Source organism: Acanthopagrus latus, chromosome 1, assembly GCF_904848185.1.
Source record: "Acanthopagrus latus isolate v.2019 chromosome 1, fAcaLat1.1, whole genome shotgun sequence".
Classification (NCBI taxonomy): Eukaryota; Metazoa; Chordata; class Actinopteri; order Spariformes; family Sparidae; genus Acanthopagrus; species Acanthopagrus latus.
The window spans coordinates 7580923-7597664 of NC_051039.1; the positions used below are offsets into that span (position 1 = coordinate 7580923).

General features: G+C 42.2%; 1 protein-coding gene across 5 annotated transcripts in view; it reads left to right on the plus strand.

Annotated features, from left to right (window-relative positions):
• The window catches only part of LOC119017650 (voltage-dependent T-type calcium channel subunit alpha-1I-like), a 49241-nt gene that overhangs the window by 28354 nt on the left and 4145 nt on the right, over positions 1-16742 (plus strand). For 2 of the 5 annotated variants that reach the window (XM_037094490.1, XM_037094509.1), the window contains 17 exons: positions 1160-1459; positions 1932-2032; positions 2410-2533; positions 3709-3777; positions 4016-4200; positions 4295-4421; positions 6239-6364; positions 6468-6557; positions 7001-7193; positions 9079-9230; positions 9344-9453; positions 9580-9713; positions 9803-9873; positions 12660-12738; positions 13053-13174; positions 13525-13851; positions 13950-14100. In XM_037094490.1, coding sequence (XP_036950385.1) covers positions 1160-1459; positions 1932-2032; positions 2410-2533; positions 3709-3777; positions 4016-4200; positions 4295-4421; positions 6239-6364; positions 6468-6557; positions 7001-7193; positions 9079-9230; positions 9344-9453; positions 9580-9713; positions 9803-9873; positions 12660-12738; positions 13053-13174; positions 13525-13851; positions 13950-14100 — 2461 coding nt within the window. The remainder of the gene's footprint in view (positions 1-1159; positions 1460-1931; positions 2033-2409; positions 2534-3708; positions 3778-4015; positions 4201-4294; positions 4422-6238; positions 6365-6467; positions 6558-7000; positions 7194-9078; positions 9231-9343; positions 9454-9579; positions 9714-9802; positions 9874-12659; positions 12739-13052; positions 13175-13524; positions 13852-13949; positions 14101-16742) is intronic. The other 3 variants (XM_037094500.1, XM_037094517.1, XM_037094526.1) reach the window with 2 other exon arrangements.

Below are 16742 nucleotides of genomic sequence, written 5' to 3' on the forward strand. Positions count from 1 at the left end.
ATTTACAGAGGCACTCAAACAGAGTGACAGAGAGCTTTACCTGTGCAGTGCAGAGAAACATGATGTGTGTTGCTGCTCTTTTCAGCCGTCGCTGCTCTCAGTGTTGGTATTCTCTCTCGGTTTGGAGCTGTTTGGGGTTTTTGGATTGGATCTATTTCGGACTGTGTAAATGTCCTTGTACCCATTGAAATCTGATCTTCTTCTTTTGAAAATTAATTTATGCACATTGGGTTGAGATCACTTTCAGCTTCCGTCCAACACTGAAAAAAAAAAAAAAACTCTAGCATGCATCCTGCATTTGAATCACTGCCCTCTGCAGTCTGCAAGCGTCCTTAGCAGTTGTTCGTCAGAGCTTCACAGTTCTCGTCAAAAAGAGAAGCACTATATTTTTTCCCCCACTTAGAATTAAGATCACGTTTTCTCCCATGATTCATAGGAACACATAAGCCTAACATTCCTAGTTTTTAAGACTCCTGCTGTGGATGTTTGAGTGGTTGGTGATGAAGGTTATCCACTGAAGTTTTATGGGCCTTTTTATGGCATTTCAGATGATAATACTAATTGGTGCTGTTACTTTTGCTTGCATTGTAGCATGTGTGCTTTTGATCGTCATCATCATCTTCTTTAAATGCTGTTTTACAGCACATCGTTTTCTACGTATTTGCACAGAGATTTGTCAGAACTGGGGGTGGATAAGTACCTTTGCTATTCTGCTATTCTGACATATTTTTGTTCTTCCTAAAAGGCCTTTTCTTTTATCACATTATACTCCGGTGTCTCTCACACACCTTGAATTAATTTATATCGATGTCCTGCTCCTCTCCTCCTGTGCACAGTTTGCAAAGCTGACCTGTCACGTTTGTTTTGATCCAAAACATTTGTGCTTGTATAAGCATCGCAAATAATAATGAGATCACATGGAGTTTTAAATTTAGATTATAATCATATTTCAGTGAATCAACCCTAGTGTTTGTCCTCATATTTAGGCTTTTAAAGCATGAAATACAACAAAAAAAAAATCAATCATTGCTCCACAGCACCACTACTGGTCAAAAAATGCAAGCGTTCCTTTAATTGGTGAGGATTTGATTCTTGAAAGGCACTTGAAAGAGAAAAGAATAAAACCAGTTGTTGCTGTTGTTTGCATTTTTCTTCACAGTCTCTGTGGGACAGTGGGCCAGAGAGCCGGCGATCCAGCTGGACCAGCATGGGCCGAGCCCCCAGCCTGCACAGGAGAGCCCAGTCGGGGGAGATGGAGTCCCTGCTGTCGGACACACACTCAAGCTCCAACCACAGCAGCAGGGAGCAATCTCTGGACCAGCCAGAGTACCTTCAGGTGCCCATGCTCCACCCGCCCGACTGCAATGGTACCACTTTTTACCTCCCTGACCACTGCTGCGACGATGCCCCCCTGACCACACAATATACCAGCGATCAAGAAGAGGAAGAAATTGAGGAGGTGCAGCTCTTTGTTTAAGTGGCTCTTATAATCAAAAGAAAAGAGGCATTTTGATGATGTCTCGCTTCAGCTCTTTTCAGTTAAAATAAGCTAATATAAGAACTTGTTTTAGTTCAAGTGCAAAATCTGCTGCTGCTGCTAATTATCTTGTGGAGGCATTCGAATTCCAACTTTGGTGACCTTTGAAAATATTTAATTAGTTGAGTTGGATGAGCAGAGTGTTGGAAAAATTCAGCATTGTTTGAAAGCTGTGAATTTTTATGTGTACATGCTGAAACAACACGAGGCCTCTGTTTTCCACCAAGGAAAAATCATTTAAATGATAACATCATGAACACTGCAGGACATTATTATATGGAAAATTAAAATTAACTATTGGCATTCGAAAAGTAAATATATTTAAGTGTGCGATTGAATATGTGTGTGGGTGTGTGTGTGTGCGTGTGTGTGTGTGTGTGTGTTGTCCTTCCAGGGTTTATGTAAGAAACTGAAAAAGATACTGGAGCCATATGAGCCTCAGTGGTGCCTGGAGCATGAAGAGTGGTCTCTCTATCTATTCGCTCCAAACAACCGGTAAACACATACACACACACACACACACACACACACACACACACACACACACACACACACACACACACACACACACACACGCACTCACACACACACACACACACACACACTCACACACACACACACACACACACACAGAGCCCCTGATATCCTCCTGAGTGGCCTGGATGACTTAAACCCCAGCATGTGTGAAAATTTGTGTGAAGGATAAGGGGAAGGCTTAGTAACACAATTTTCACATTTATCAATTGAATCTAGCCAAGTGTAAACGTAAACATTATGATGACACAGGCAGTGGTTCTGGTGATGTGTGAGTACAAATCATAAGACAAGTAGACGATTATCCGATGGTGCTGCTTTTCTCTTTCTCTGTTTAGGTTCAGGTTGTGGTGTCAGAGGGTCATAGGTCACAAGATGTTTGATCATATCATCCTCCTCTTCATCTTCCTGAACTGCATCACCATTGCGCTGGAGAGACCGGACATAGAGGCCAAAAGCATGGTAGCACACACACACACACAGACACACTCATACACAGAAACACAGGCATCAGTGAATTCATGCCCAACCTCTGACCTAAACTTAAAGGATAAATTCATCAGGAAATTAAAATTCAGTCATTATATTCTGACCCAAATGCCGATAGTAAGACAGAGGAACTTTTGTAGTTTAGAACACATTTCTGGAGCTTCACAACAAAAAAACAGAAAAAAACATAAAATGGGGTAATCCAGGTCTCCAGAAGCTCTAAGATCCCAAACTGATTTGAAAAGACGGTATATACTCCGTGCGTGGTCTAGCTCATGAAACAACTTCTGACAGGGCTCATTCTTTTATCTGAGCAGCTGCAGTGAAGACTTTGTCTTGAACAAGGATATATGTCTGTTTCAATCAATTTGTGATCTTGGGGCTTCCAGGGACTCGGGTTATGCTCGACAAGTTGTATGGAACCATTTTATGTTTTGTTGGGTTTTTTTTTTCTTTCTCTACGTTTTGAAACAAGTCACCATCTACTTCAGTTGTTAGGAGAATGACGCAACACTGTTTTGCTGTGAAGCTCCATAAATGTTTTGTGTACTACAAAACTTCACAGCATGGGGGTGAGTAGATCATGACAGAGTTTTTATATTATTAATGAGTTCATTCTTTAATGTTTGTATTTTTGCTGTATTTATTGTCTAGTCTGCTCTATTCTCTTCTGTTTTGTCAGTGTTGCAGTGCGCTGTAATTAAAACATGCCCTACTTTAAGCGGTGTCTGATTTCAACCTTTAACTCAACATTCAATATTAGCCTGCAACAGCCCATTATTGAAATGAGGACTGGCCAAAATGTCCTCTCTGTCAAAACTGAATACGAGTCCTCACACAGATAGAAGTACACGCTCATACACACACACATAACACGACACAAGCTGTTCATCTGCTTGTTGCTGATGTAAGAGTGGTTTGGGAGTCATTATCAGGACACATGCTGTTCTCAGTATGTTTTTACTATGTTTCTATGACAGCCGTAATGGATTTGTTTTCAGCTCATTATGTAACACGGCGCAGTTAGTTTGAGTCCAAAATCAAAGCTGAAGCTACCAGGACACGAAACCCTTAAATTGACGAATGTGCTTCTCTGTGTGCGCCTGCACGTACACGCTCTCACGTGTGTGCGTGTGTGTGTGTGACAGGAACGGGTGTTCCTCAGTGTGTCCAATTACATCTTCACTGTGATCTTCGTGGGTGAAATGATGATCAAGGTAACCATAACAAGACACGCTTTCATTCCAAAGTCATTTTCCTGTCTTATTTATAAAAGGGTGATTTTCTCGCTGGGTGGGTAGAATTGCTTTTAGTCTCATTTTATACCTCATATAATTTCACTATATGAGTAATTTTGCTGGATGTGTGTGTGACTGTCTGTGTGTGTGTGTGTGTGTGTGTGTGTGTGTGTGTGTGTGTGTGTGTGTGTGTGTGTGTGTGTGTGTGTGTATGAAGGTGGTAGCTATGGGCCTGTACTTCGGACAAAGTGTGTACCTGCAGAGCAGCTGGAATGTCTTAGATGGACTGCTGGTGTTTGTGTCGCTGGTGGACATCCTGGTTTCTATCGCATCAGCAAGTGGTAATCGAATCTTAGGCATCCTCCGCGTGCTTCGTCTGCTCCGCACGCTGCGACCACTCAGGTAAGAGGACGGGAGATTTTCACTTATGTTTACTCTATTATTTTTATCTTGTGTATTTATGTGGCGTGACTGTAACCTTATGTGTGTGTCGCAGGGTGATAAGTCGAGCTCCTGGTCTAAAACTGGTGGTGGAGACTCTGATCACATCTCTCAGACCCATTGGGAATATTGTCCTTATCTGCTGCGCTTTTTTCATTGTTTTTGGAATTCTGGGAGTCCAGGTAAACATTAACACTGTCTATTCCCACGTTCATCATCAGCTGGCTGAAGATAAGCCTTGTTCATTTTTATTTTTATTTTTTTTTGCAATTTTCATTTTAAAAAATAAAGAAAGAAAAAAAGTATACTCAATTTAAAGTTACCTTCACTTGGTGAAATGAGTCCAAACATCCAAAGCTTTTTCAGTTTCTGATGCAAGAAGACACTGATCACCAGGGTTTAAAATAAACGAGGCACAGCCCAGAAAAAGCTTCAGGTAATAAAAAGTGAAGAGAAAAATGGGAGGAAATGCAAATGAGCTGCTGATTATGCACCAGAGTCCCTGGAAGTAATTAAAAAAACAACGGTTCAACTACAGAGGGATTGTGCTGAGAGTGGTATTTTTAATTTGGTTTAAATTTAATTTTGTAGTGGTAATTTCATTGATTATTAATGAAATTAAAAAAAATAATTTTTTAATCAAATGAAACTGATTTTTTAAAATCTTTTAATAACTAGCCCCTAGGTGTACAGGATATAAAAGGAAGGATCAACAAGATTATCATGTTGTAAAACAGTCATTCCAAATCCGTGGGCTTCAATCTCTCCTGGGGTCCAAAGATAAATCAATTATTTGAGGGGTCCCAAATAATTAAAGGCATGACGATCCTTTGCAGGATTTGTCTGTTACTGTTTGTAGACACATTCTAAGGTGAAAGAGTTGAATGTTGAGTCTCATTCCCTCGTCAAATACACTTTGAGTTGGCAAGCCACTGAGGCAAAGCGTTGGTATTTTACGACCTGGGAATGAGACTCAACCATCAACTATCTTTCTCCAGAATTACGATGCCCAGAGCGTCCCAAACACAGCAAAATACTAAGAAAAAATCTGAAGTACAGGCAGAGGGCAGCGTTTTTTATATAGAATGCAGAGCTATTTTAACACCTATTTTAATTGGAATATGATACTCACTGCAGCTTTAAATGCTTATGATGTCCGCCAGGGAGGGAAGTGGACCCGTGTCCATTTGTTTCTTTGTTGGTCAGATTGTCAGCAGGATTACACAAAGACTGCTGTTCGGACTCCCTCAAAACTTGGTTGGACGATGGGCCTCGGCCCAGAATAGACCTCATTAACTTTTGGTGCAGATTCAGATGAAGTCAGGGATCCAGGACTTTTTTTTCACTTTCTCTAACATTGCGAGATGTGATGTTTTCTGACATTTTTGTTAACTACTCAGGGGAATAATGCATGGATCTTGATGAAACAAACAATATTTTATCGCTATTGATGAGTTTAATTTGATGCAGATCTAAATAAAAATCTAATTAAATTCATGTTTTATTTAGTATGGAATGATTGAGTTAAAGTTACTGCCGAGCCTTTGCAGAGGTATGCGCTCTTACTGAGTGCTAGTTTTAATTATATTTTTATAAGCTTTCCTCCTCTGGAATACGTCCTCCATGCACATATTTTTGCAAACGTTACTGCAAGTATTCACATTAATATTTGCACAGGAAATGATGCGTGATGAATGCTGAAGTTAATATTAACACACAGGCACTGTATTTCGCAAAACACACTACCACCGTATTCGCCTCTAATGAGAACACTTCATGCTTGAGTGTTTCTGTGCTTGCGATGAGGCAGACTGGAGCAGATGGTCCTTGGATATCTTAGCTGGAACATACAGTAGGCCTGTTGGCAGATGCAGAGCAATTCACTGTACACATCAATCTTTTCTCGCTCGGTGAAGCTCTGTTTACATTGCCTCGAGGTTATAGTGTTCATGGTTTTTGTACCTGTGCGCACACTCAATCTGTCTGTCTGTGTCTGCAGCTGTTTAAAGGGAAGTTCTTCTACTGCGACGGGCTCGATGTGAGTAACATCACCAACAAAACACAGTGTCTACAGGCAGGACACCGCTGGACTCGCCGGAAATACAACTTTGACAACCTGGGACAGGTTTGTCACAGCCACTCGAACATACGCACACATCCGGGACTGACACCTGCTGTTACGAGCGGATTGACAGCATGACTGATTTGCATGCGTCTCACTCTTCCAGGCGCTGATGTCACTGTTTGTGCTGTCATGTAAAGACGGCTGGGTCAGCATCATGTATGACGGCCTGGACGCGGTGGGTGTTGACCAGCAGGTGAGGAGACACACACACACACACACACACACACATATACAGCAGAAGAGAGTGAAGCTGTGTGAAGCAAAAAATTGAATATCAAGGAGCCAAACCATTCAGCCCATGTGTATTATATTTCACTGTGTCTTGGTTCTGTTTTGTGTCAGTCCCAAGCACCATTTGATCTTGCTCGTCTCAACCAGAAAGGGAAAATTTTTCGGGAGGGAAGGGAGGTGTAAGGAAAGAATAAGGCAGCCGGATAAATAGATGTGAGGTGACAGTGCTTGCAGTTCTACTGCTGACTCAGGATTTACATTGTCTTCTTGTTTATGCTCTCTCCTCTTCTTCCCCTCCAACCCTCCTCACCTTCCTTCGTCACTATTTGTTCCTCCTCTTTTTTTCCTTTTTGTCCCTGTGCTGCCTCTCCTCCTCTCCTCTCTCCATTTTCTCTCTGTCTGCAGCCAATACGAAACAACAACCCTTGGATGCTGCTGTTTTTCATCTCCTTCCTCCTTATCGTCAGCTTCTTTGTGCTCAACATGTTTGTGGGCGTGGTGGTGGAAAACTTTCACAAGTGTCGCCAGCAGCAGGAGGAGGAGGAGGCGCGGCTGAGAGAGGAGAAACGGCAGAGACGGCTGGAGAAGAGGAGGAGAAGTGAGCGAACACGAGGGGAAGGGCGGGGTGGCAAGACATTCAGTATATGACCAAAAGTATGTGGACACCTGAATATTCCCTTACGTGATTTTTAAACATGTCGTTGACATTATTCTGCTGCTATGCCAGCCTCCAGTCTTCTAGAAAGGCTTTCCACAAGATCTGAGAACCTGGCTGCAGGTTTTTCCCTACATTCCTCCAAGATATCATTACTCCAAGTGTCCGATTCCTTCCGGCTGTTGGAGATTATTTGGTTCACCCATGACAAAGAAATCTCACTAACAGCTTATGTGTGGGAGACAAGCCTAATGCCTCGTTAACTCACTGTAACACACACTTAATTCAAACTCGACATTAACCAAAAATAAAAGCCACAAAAGAGTCACACACATCACCTGTGAGTTAGTCAAAATGAATCCTGAGTGACTGTGTTCACTCTCATGTTAGGCTGCCAGTCTGGTTGAGCTGGTCCTGGCCCAGACAAACTCTAGGGCCGCTGACTCCATTGCTAACTGCGCTATGAGCTAAATAACAGTAACTAGCTACAGCTAAGGATAGGATAAGGGTGAATTAATACCCACTGTATATTTTTTACATGAATTAGACATAGAAGAAGAAGTACCCTCTGGCAAACATGAATCTGATATATGACAGAATAAACTACATACATAGTGTAGTGCTGAATGTCTCAAACACTTGTGTATGCTAGTAGATGATACAATGTGCATTTAAGTCACCATATACCAACATTGCTTTTTGTACTATATCTATTCATTCATGGCCCAGTTGAATTAGCAACTGATTAGCCCTGACATATGGTATTTAAAACAATTAAAGCACTGCCACACAGTCTCTCTTACCACATTAATCATTACTTGCAAATGTGTGATCATTATGCTTGTAAAACACAGAAAATGTGAGTCAAGCTAATCTCAACAATATTGGAAATGTGGCTGCTAAAAAGCAGATCATTTGAAGACTCCCTTCACAAAAGCTTCCAAAATGCATTTGTAATGTGATGGTGATGGAGCCGTGACACCAACCGTGCGATACAGCTTCATCGGTACTGATGTCGGCCAGAAAAGACCCGGCTCTCAGTTAGAGTTCCAGTCCATCTCAAAGATCTGGGATGGGTATGATATCAAGACTCTGAACAGACTAGTCAAGTTCTCCTACACCAGCCTGGGAAACCACTTCTTCTTTAACCTTGCTTTGGGTACTAGGACGCTGTCATGTTGAATTAGGAAAGTTGAATACACACAACTGTCTAAACCATCACTGAATGTCGTATCATTAATATTTCGCTAAACATCACTAGACCAGACGTACTCAAGACAGCTGGTCCACATACTTACAGCCATATACTGTTTTTCAATCTACTATCACACACACGGTAAACCTTTTTTTTCTGCATACATACTGTATGAGTACATGCATAATTTCTTCCCATAATATGCTCAAAACACTACTGCACACACACACACACACACACACACACACACACACACACACACACACACTCTTACTCTTCCCCATTTCTGTCCCACTCGTTCCTCCTGTCTCTGCAGTGTAATCTCTTGTAGTGCTTTCCTCTCAGTCAGTTAACTGTCTGGCAGCAGACAGCGAGGGTTTCTACCCAAAGACACCTTGAGGTGCCATGGCGTGTGTGTGCGCGTGTGATGGATAGGACTGAATTCCTGAGGTGGCACTTTTAGTCCGTACACACACACACACACACATGCACACTCACACGCACAGCAGTGCGCCACTTGGCATCCGCTTCATCAGTGACTTCATAGCCCACAATTTCTTTTTCTCTCAGAAGCATTTTAATGACCGTGCTTGTGTGTGTTTGTGTGTGTTTGTGTGTGTGTGTGAGTCACAGGGGCCCAGGAGAAGCCATATTACGCTGACTACTCCCCGTTGCGCCGATCCATCCACACCGTGTGCACCAGCAACTACCTGGATCTCTTCATCACCATCATCATCTTCACAAACCTCCTCACCATGAGCATGGAGCACTACAACCAGCCTAAGGTAACCATGGCAACACCTTCTACCACCTGCCCTAGAACCATAGTAATGAAGCGGCATACGGTGATACTACTGCTACAGTGTGTTTTTGAGGTGTGTGTGTCCATGTCCTGCAGTACTTCGAGGAGATCCTGAAGTACTGCAATTACGTCTTCACGGTGGTTTTTGTCATCGAGTCGATTCTCAAGCTCATCGCTTTCGGCCTGCGCCGGTTTTTCAAAGAGAGGTATTCAATCTCTCATGTGAATACAAAGAAATGAACATGCAGCTTTAATTCTTAGAGAAATTGAAAGTGTGTGTGTGTGTGTGTGTGTGTGTGTGTGTGTGTGTGTGTGTGCCCGTGTGTGTCAAGATGGAACCAGCTGGACCTCGCCATCGTGCTCTTGTCTATCATGGGGATCACTCTTGAGGAAATAGACCTGAATGCTTCCCTCCCCATAAACCCCACCATCATACGCATCATGAGAGTCCTGAGGATAACAAGAGGTACACGCACACACGCAGTGACACACACAAACACGACGACACGGAGATGATGTGTGGCTGATAAGAGTTGACACATTGCAATGTTTCAGTGCTGAAGCTGTTGAAGATGGCGACGGGGATGAGATCTCTGTTGGACACAGTGATTCAAGCTCTGCCTCAGGTAAGAGGCAGCACTGACACTGTGAAATATAAGTTGTCTCTTTAACTGCTCGCCTGGTTTCCAGATCTGTTGAATTGCAGACAGCTTGTTTTATTCAGCGATTTATCAGGGCTCCCACATGATTTACCAGCACTGCGGATCCCCCCCCCAACAGACTATTTAGTGTTGAACCAAATAAGCATGAAGACGTCTACATGTTTAGCTAAAGGCTAATTGCTGACTTTTAGATCTATCAGTGAGGCTGATGAATCGCCAATTAAATCATAACTTCGCAGCTGCTTCAGTGTGATTGTTTTGCTACTGGGTATCTGTGAGAAGATAGAATATGAACCACAGTCCACTCTGAAAGCTTATCACACACAAAGACACCACACAGCAGTAAATTCTCCTCTGAGGCAGGATTGTAAAACTCTGTCAACTTATCACAGCAGCAGTATTTTTCTCCTCTGTTCTGCTGCTCACTAGGTGCAGAGTGGAATGGCACAATGCTACAAGCTATGCACAACCAAATGTCCTGATTAATTTTTTTGTTTTTTTTTTGTTTTTCTTTTTGCTCACCTACTCTTGTGACGCAGCTCAAATGTAGTAAATGCAGAACAAGAAAGGACTAAACCATCAACTAAGATGCACATGAAACTGTCTTTGGCAATACCAGTTGGCCAAAACGCCATTTCAGTCCAGACTGAAATATCTCAACTATTGGATAACCTGAATGCACCAGATGGTTTGTTGCAGAAAACCATCTGGAAAAGCAACGCTAGAGACGATTCAGAAAGGGGCAAGTACTTTCAAAAAATACTTGCCAGGTGATTGGGCGAACCTTCTGTTTATCCCTGTTGATCACAGGGTAATGTAAACCAATCAGACTGACAGTAGAAGAGCTCTACCACCAGCGAAGCCAGTTGGTAAATTAAACTTTTACCAAAGCCAGTCGAGAGATGAGTGAACGTCTTTTTTGCTGAGAAAATTCTCCAGCGATTTGTTCTTTCAATGAACTATACCGTGCAGTTCTGATATAATTGATGCTTTTGCAGCCACCCTGACCTCTTGAGGTGCTGCAACAGTAGATTCACCCGCTGGTCATCACGTATAAATCTCTAGCTGCCGTTTCATTCTCAAAGGATGATGATCGGTTGACCCACTGTGTGGTCCTGAAGCCAAATGACTTCAGTGATCCCCTGACTTTTTCTTCTAGTGACAGAAAGAGGTTTGGTATTTGTGGTTTTCAGTAAAATATTGTGTACTGTACGATGAATTTCCACAAACATTTTATTTACTTAGACCAAACTCCTGCAAACTGTATGACAGTCTCATCAGACTGAGCTGTATTTTGTGTTTAATGCCAAATAGCAAAAATTGTACAAGACACGTTCATCTGGCCCACATACCATGTGGAGTGATGGCACTTGGATTAGGTTGAGGACCTACTTGTTATGGTTAGGACTGCATGTGGCTCATATCTGGCAAACAGGAGTTTTGCTAATTTTGCACTTTTAAGAAAATGGTAGCATTCTAGTATGCTAAATGGAAATAGTAAACATGGTAGACATTATGCATTATTATCGATCCTTACGGACTTCTTGTACTCTGATTGTCTTGCATGTATTGTGTTGAAAGCCTTGACAGCTTCGTGATCATGGCACTCCTCACTAATTACCCATATTAAGATTTTTGACGAGACAGTGTGAGAAAGGCGTTGAAATTCAACTGATAGTTACTGCTAAATACCAGCATTTAACTTAAAATGCTGTTGTTTCTACGGCTGCTGGTGTGGCTATAGACTCCTAGACTGGAGATGAAATGAGTGAATAGTGATTGGGAAGTGAGAGTGGTGGAGCGGGATGATGGCTCTGTTGTGCTCGGCGGACCCTCAGGGGACGAAACCAGAAATGAGAAGGTATAGAGAGAAATGGAGGGGATGGGAGGGTGTTGCAGGGTAGCTGGGAACAAACAGGTATGTAGCACAAGTAGACTTTTATAAGCTGTTTGTAGTCATGTTCCTGAAATGCAGTTTTAATTTCAATTAATTTCATCTTATTCAGTGGGTAATTCCGACGGGTATTCCTTGTTTATGTTTATTTAAGGATCCCAATTAGACACACGCAGATGTGCCTCTAGTCTTCCTGGGGTCCTGAACATGAAAGTACAGTAAAGACATGTACTAAGAGAGGCAGACTATTAAAAATTTGAAAACAATCAAACAAGCTATGAAGTCACGCAAACAAGAGAAATTAAGCATGAGGTGATAGAAGAGGACAAGCAGTACACTTAAGTACACAATCAGAATAAACAAGGAAAAAAACACTTCAATAGGAATCAGTAGTGCGGCAGAATACCCATGATCCTTCACTTCCTCCCCATCCATGAATAATACCAATTGTCTTTGAAGTGACAGATCATTGCTGGGGATTGAACCCAGGTCTTGGCATGGCGTCCGAGTGTTTATTCCCCTGCGCTTCATCAATAGATTTAACTGTCATCTAATTAGACATCTCCATACCTCCTAACATGGGGCGAAGTCCCTGGGAATCGCTTTATAATCATCAATAAACAGGCATGTTTGTGATTCATGAGGACTGGATCCAGGCTGAAATCTGAGATCAACTCTGGGTGTCATGATGTCTCCTAATAGTTTTTTTAAGATGCAGTAAACAGCTTCTCTGTCTATGGCCTCTTTCTCTCTGTGTGCATGTTTGCGTCTCTCTTGATGTTTACTGTACATGTCTTTTTTTTCTGTGTATCATATACTGTATATATCTGTGTGTGCGTGTAATGTGTCTGTCTAGGTGGGGAATCTGGGTCTGCTCTTCATGTTGCTGTTCTTCATCTATGCAGCTCTGGGAGTTGAGCTCTTTGGAAAACTGGGTTAGTGTGTGTGCGCGTGTACGTGCATGCATGTGAGTTTGTGTGTGTGTGTGTGTGTGCGCGCGAGCACGTGAGTGTGTGCATGCATACAGTATGAATCGGTGCCTATATGTGTGTGCGCCTGGGCTGACAATGGTGAGATATCTGTGGATTACGTAACATGCATAAATTTTGTTGTGTTACATACATTAATGATGTCAGTTTAGCATCAGAGCTCTAATCTACACACAATTCTCTTTCTTCTCCCCCCCCTCGCCTTCCTCTCCCACACTTACAGCCTCTAACGCTCTTTTCCTCTTTTCATCCTCTTTCAGAGTGTTCAGACGAAAACCCATGTGAGGGTCTTAGTCGCCACGCTACCTTTGACAATTTTGGCATGGCTTTCCTCACACTCTTCAGGGTGTCTACCGGGGACAACTGGAATGGGATTATGAAGGTTATTTTCTTTCCTCTGCTCTGTGGGAGTTTCTAAGGAGATGGAGAGATGACAAAGTCCATGTTTTTGTCAGTGCATATGAGTCTCAAAGCTGCGGTTAGGAGACAGGCGTTGCTGTAAGAAGAGAGCAGATCACTGTTTTTATGACAGACTAAGAGCTGCTGACATTAGAGGGTTTTGAGAGTATTATTCTTCTGTGATGGTCTTTTCACACTAAGAGCAACATCCCCTTCTGTTGGAGGAGAGAGGAAGTACACTGTGCATTCATATTCATATTACCTTATATCCCTTCATCTATTATATGTTTTCTGAATAATCTGTATCCTCTTCTCCTAATCCTCGTCGGCCAGGACACATTGCGAGAGTGCCGTCCGCAGGATCGCCACTGCCTCACCTACCTGCCCCTGATCTCCCCCGTTTATTTCGTTACCTTCGTCCTAACGGCTCAATTTGTCCTCGTCAACGTGGTCGTGGCCGTTCTGATGAAGCACCTGGAGGACAGCAACAAGGAGGCTCAGCTGGAGGAGATGGAGGAGGCGAGGGAGAAGGAGGAGGCGAGGGAGAGGGAGGAGGCAAGGGTGAGGGAGGAGGCGAGGGAGAGGGAGGAACTCGGCCGACGCCTCAGCAGTGCGTCTGTGGGCGGAGACCTGGGGACAAACGTGGACTCACCTGCACAGGTAACGTACAGAGCGTCTGTTCATGCTCCTGGATGTGTGAGAGGGAAGGGAGTGGAGGTGACGATAACTATGACAGCGGTGGTGATCTCATGTGGCAGGTGCAGGTTGAGGATGAGGAGTGTTCCCATGGCAACCTGCTGAGCATGGGACGCATGCTGTCTCTCCCCAGCGACAGCTACGTTCAGCCACTCAGATGCTCCCCATATCCTCCCATTGGCCACGAGGCCTACTGCGGGTACAGCTACTCAGGTAATTTGGCTGTTTATAGCCAATTAAATTAAGTAACAGCTTTTACTGCGCTATAACCACCAACTGATTGCTGTAAAGATTATTACTTCCATAAATAGCATAGAAGGCAGCTGAGATGTGATGCTGTACAGCGAGGGGCACTGTGATTGTAGAACTTACTGTCACGAGCAAGATGTTTTTTAATGTTTCGTGACTAATTGGCAGGATTACTGTCTGCCTGTGAAGCCACTACTGCAGGTTCCTTCCCACACTTAGTTTTTCAACTTGAGGGACTTAAAAACAAACTGCAAATTGATCAAAACAAAACAGTTAAAGACAGAGTTTTTAGTTTAATTTTATGCATTAGATAGAAATCAGATAGTTTACCTTTTTTTTTTTTTTTTTTTTTACTGTTAACCAATTCCATGCAAAGGCCAAAAAATAACCCTAACCCTAACGCTCATATAGAACGGGAGGTGTTCGCAGCGTCTGACCAATTGAAAAAAATCTACTGGCAGCAGAGCGAAATATTTTGAAAAGAAGTTTAAACTTTTAGACAAATAGAGGAAGAAGTAAAACACATAATCCAGGCTTAAACACACACAGTTGCAGCTGCCAAATGCAGGAAGAAATGCTGACAAACAGGAAACAAAATTAAATTAATAGGATTTGTCGTGGCACCGGAAACAGTCGCATGTCTAGTAAAGATGAAAGCTGGTCAAAACACCAAGTTTGACACGATATTTCTTTTCTAGTCTAGAAGTTCTTTATTGCTTGGAAGCGCCACACGTCAGCAGCACATAGATGATGACTGAAGAGAGGCGGTCTCTCCTCTTCCTTTGTAATGATAACAAACAATACACTCAATTGTAACAGTCACAAGATTACAGATGATCTCATTAAAAGCACGATTACAGTCATCTCCACATCCGTCTCATTATTCACACACGACCTCTTAGGCACCTCAGCCATTGTTGTGTGTCCTACGTCAAGCTAAAGTCAAAACACTTAACCACAGAAGAGGCTTCACCGACCCCCGTCATTAAGTTCCTTTATGTTCATTTTCACGGCACATTATACCACATACAATACATGCAACACATCCATTCATACTCTACAACCACATAACTATCACAAGACAGAGCACATGTTGGAACCCCACAAGCATAAGATTTTACTTGACATAAATAATATATTTATATATTTACCTATATTGTTAGGTTTCATAATGTAAGAACAACATATCAATATAATAAAAAGGGACATTTCGGAATTTCCATCACAGATTATAACATCACTGACCCATCATTAGGACACAAATTGATTGGACTATAATCACATTTGTGTATTCCATCAAATGAAGGTGTTGCTCAGACGTATTCCTATGATGTGTATGACAGTTTAGCTTTATTATTTCAGCGGCAGCCCCTGCGGTGTCAAACAGACGTGGGAAACAAATAAAAAACGAATATAAGATAGAAATAATTGATATTGGTACTATCATGTCCTATTACAAATACAAGGCTATAATCGCTTCAATCTGTCTCTGTTGTAAAATGACATCTGTATAGAAGCAAAATGAAATGGCTTTGACAAACTGTAGCTTGCAGCCAGCAGGAAGAGAAAGAGATGAAGAAGGCAGGAGCGGCTTTCCTGTACAGTAGAGTACATCTATCACCATCTGAGTACTGAACTCCACGGGACCTTTTCTGAATGATAATGTAGCTTCCCGCGCCTGAAATCTGAGGATGACATTGAGGATGTTTGCGTATTACAGAAATGCGTTTACTTATTTCATTAGGAGAAAATCCTATCTCACCTTTGGATAGGAATTTAGCTAAAACAGGACTGTAGAATTTCCTGAGTTAGATATCCAAAGACCCTGTCCTAAAAGAAACTGCCAAAAATGTTAGAATATTGGAGAACGTAACACTGATGTTAGAAGCTAACAAGGATTTTAGCCTGTTGGAGAAGCTAACCTCCTCTGTTGTTAGGCCTGTATGACAATGACAGTAAATATGGGAAACAACAAGAACACAGAAATACGTTGCAGAAGCTAAAACTAATGTCAGTCTGTTAGAGAAGCTAACATCAACACACATACATGCTGAACACAGGAAAGAGCATGACAGGATGTGCGCCAATTGAAGAATCAATTTTAAACTTCTAATTATGTTTCTTGGCCTTCTTTGCCCTGCCTCATCAGTGTTTTCACAGGCAATCATGTTATTCTAAGGTAACCTGGGGATAGCGACCAGGGGAAATTAGCCTCTTCCTGTTTTTGTTGCGCAAAGACAGACGTGCTAACTTTGTGCCCTAATTCGACCTTAGATTTTCTGAGTGAAATGCAGAAGAAATAGCATTATAAAAAAGATACTTACAAGGATCTCATCTATATGCAGGTCACCTTTCTGCAGCCATTACACGGTGCAATCAGTATTGACTTCAGAATGATAAGTTAAAGCAAAAAAGTCGTCTGCTGCCAGTTTAAGATAAGATACGACACAGCCATTAGGTTAGGAACTGTGTCTGTAATAGAAAGATAGGATTTTTTTCCCTATCTTTGAAACTTACGATAGGAAAGGCAGTATAGGACATTTTTCTGAAATGATGCCCCAGTTTTTTTTAGTAGCGATTAAATAATATCTCTCACATCAAAAACC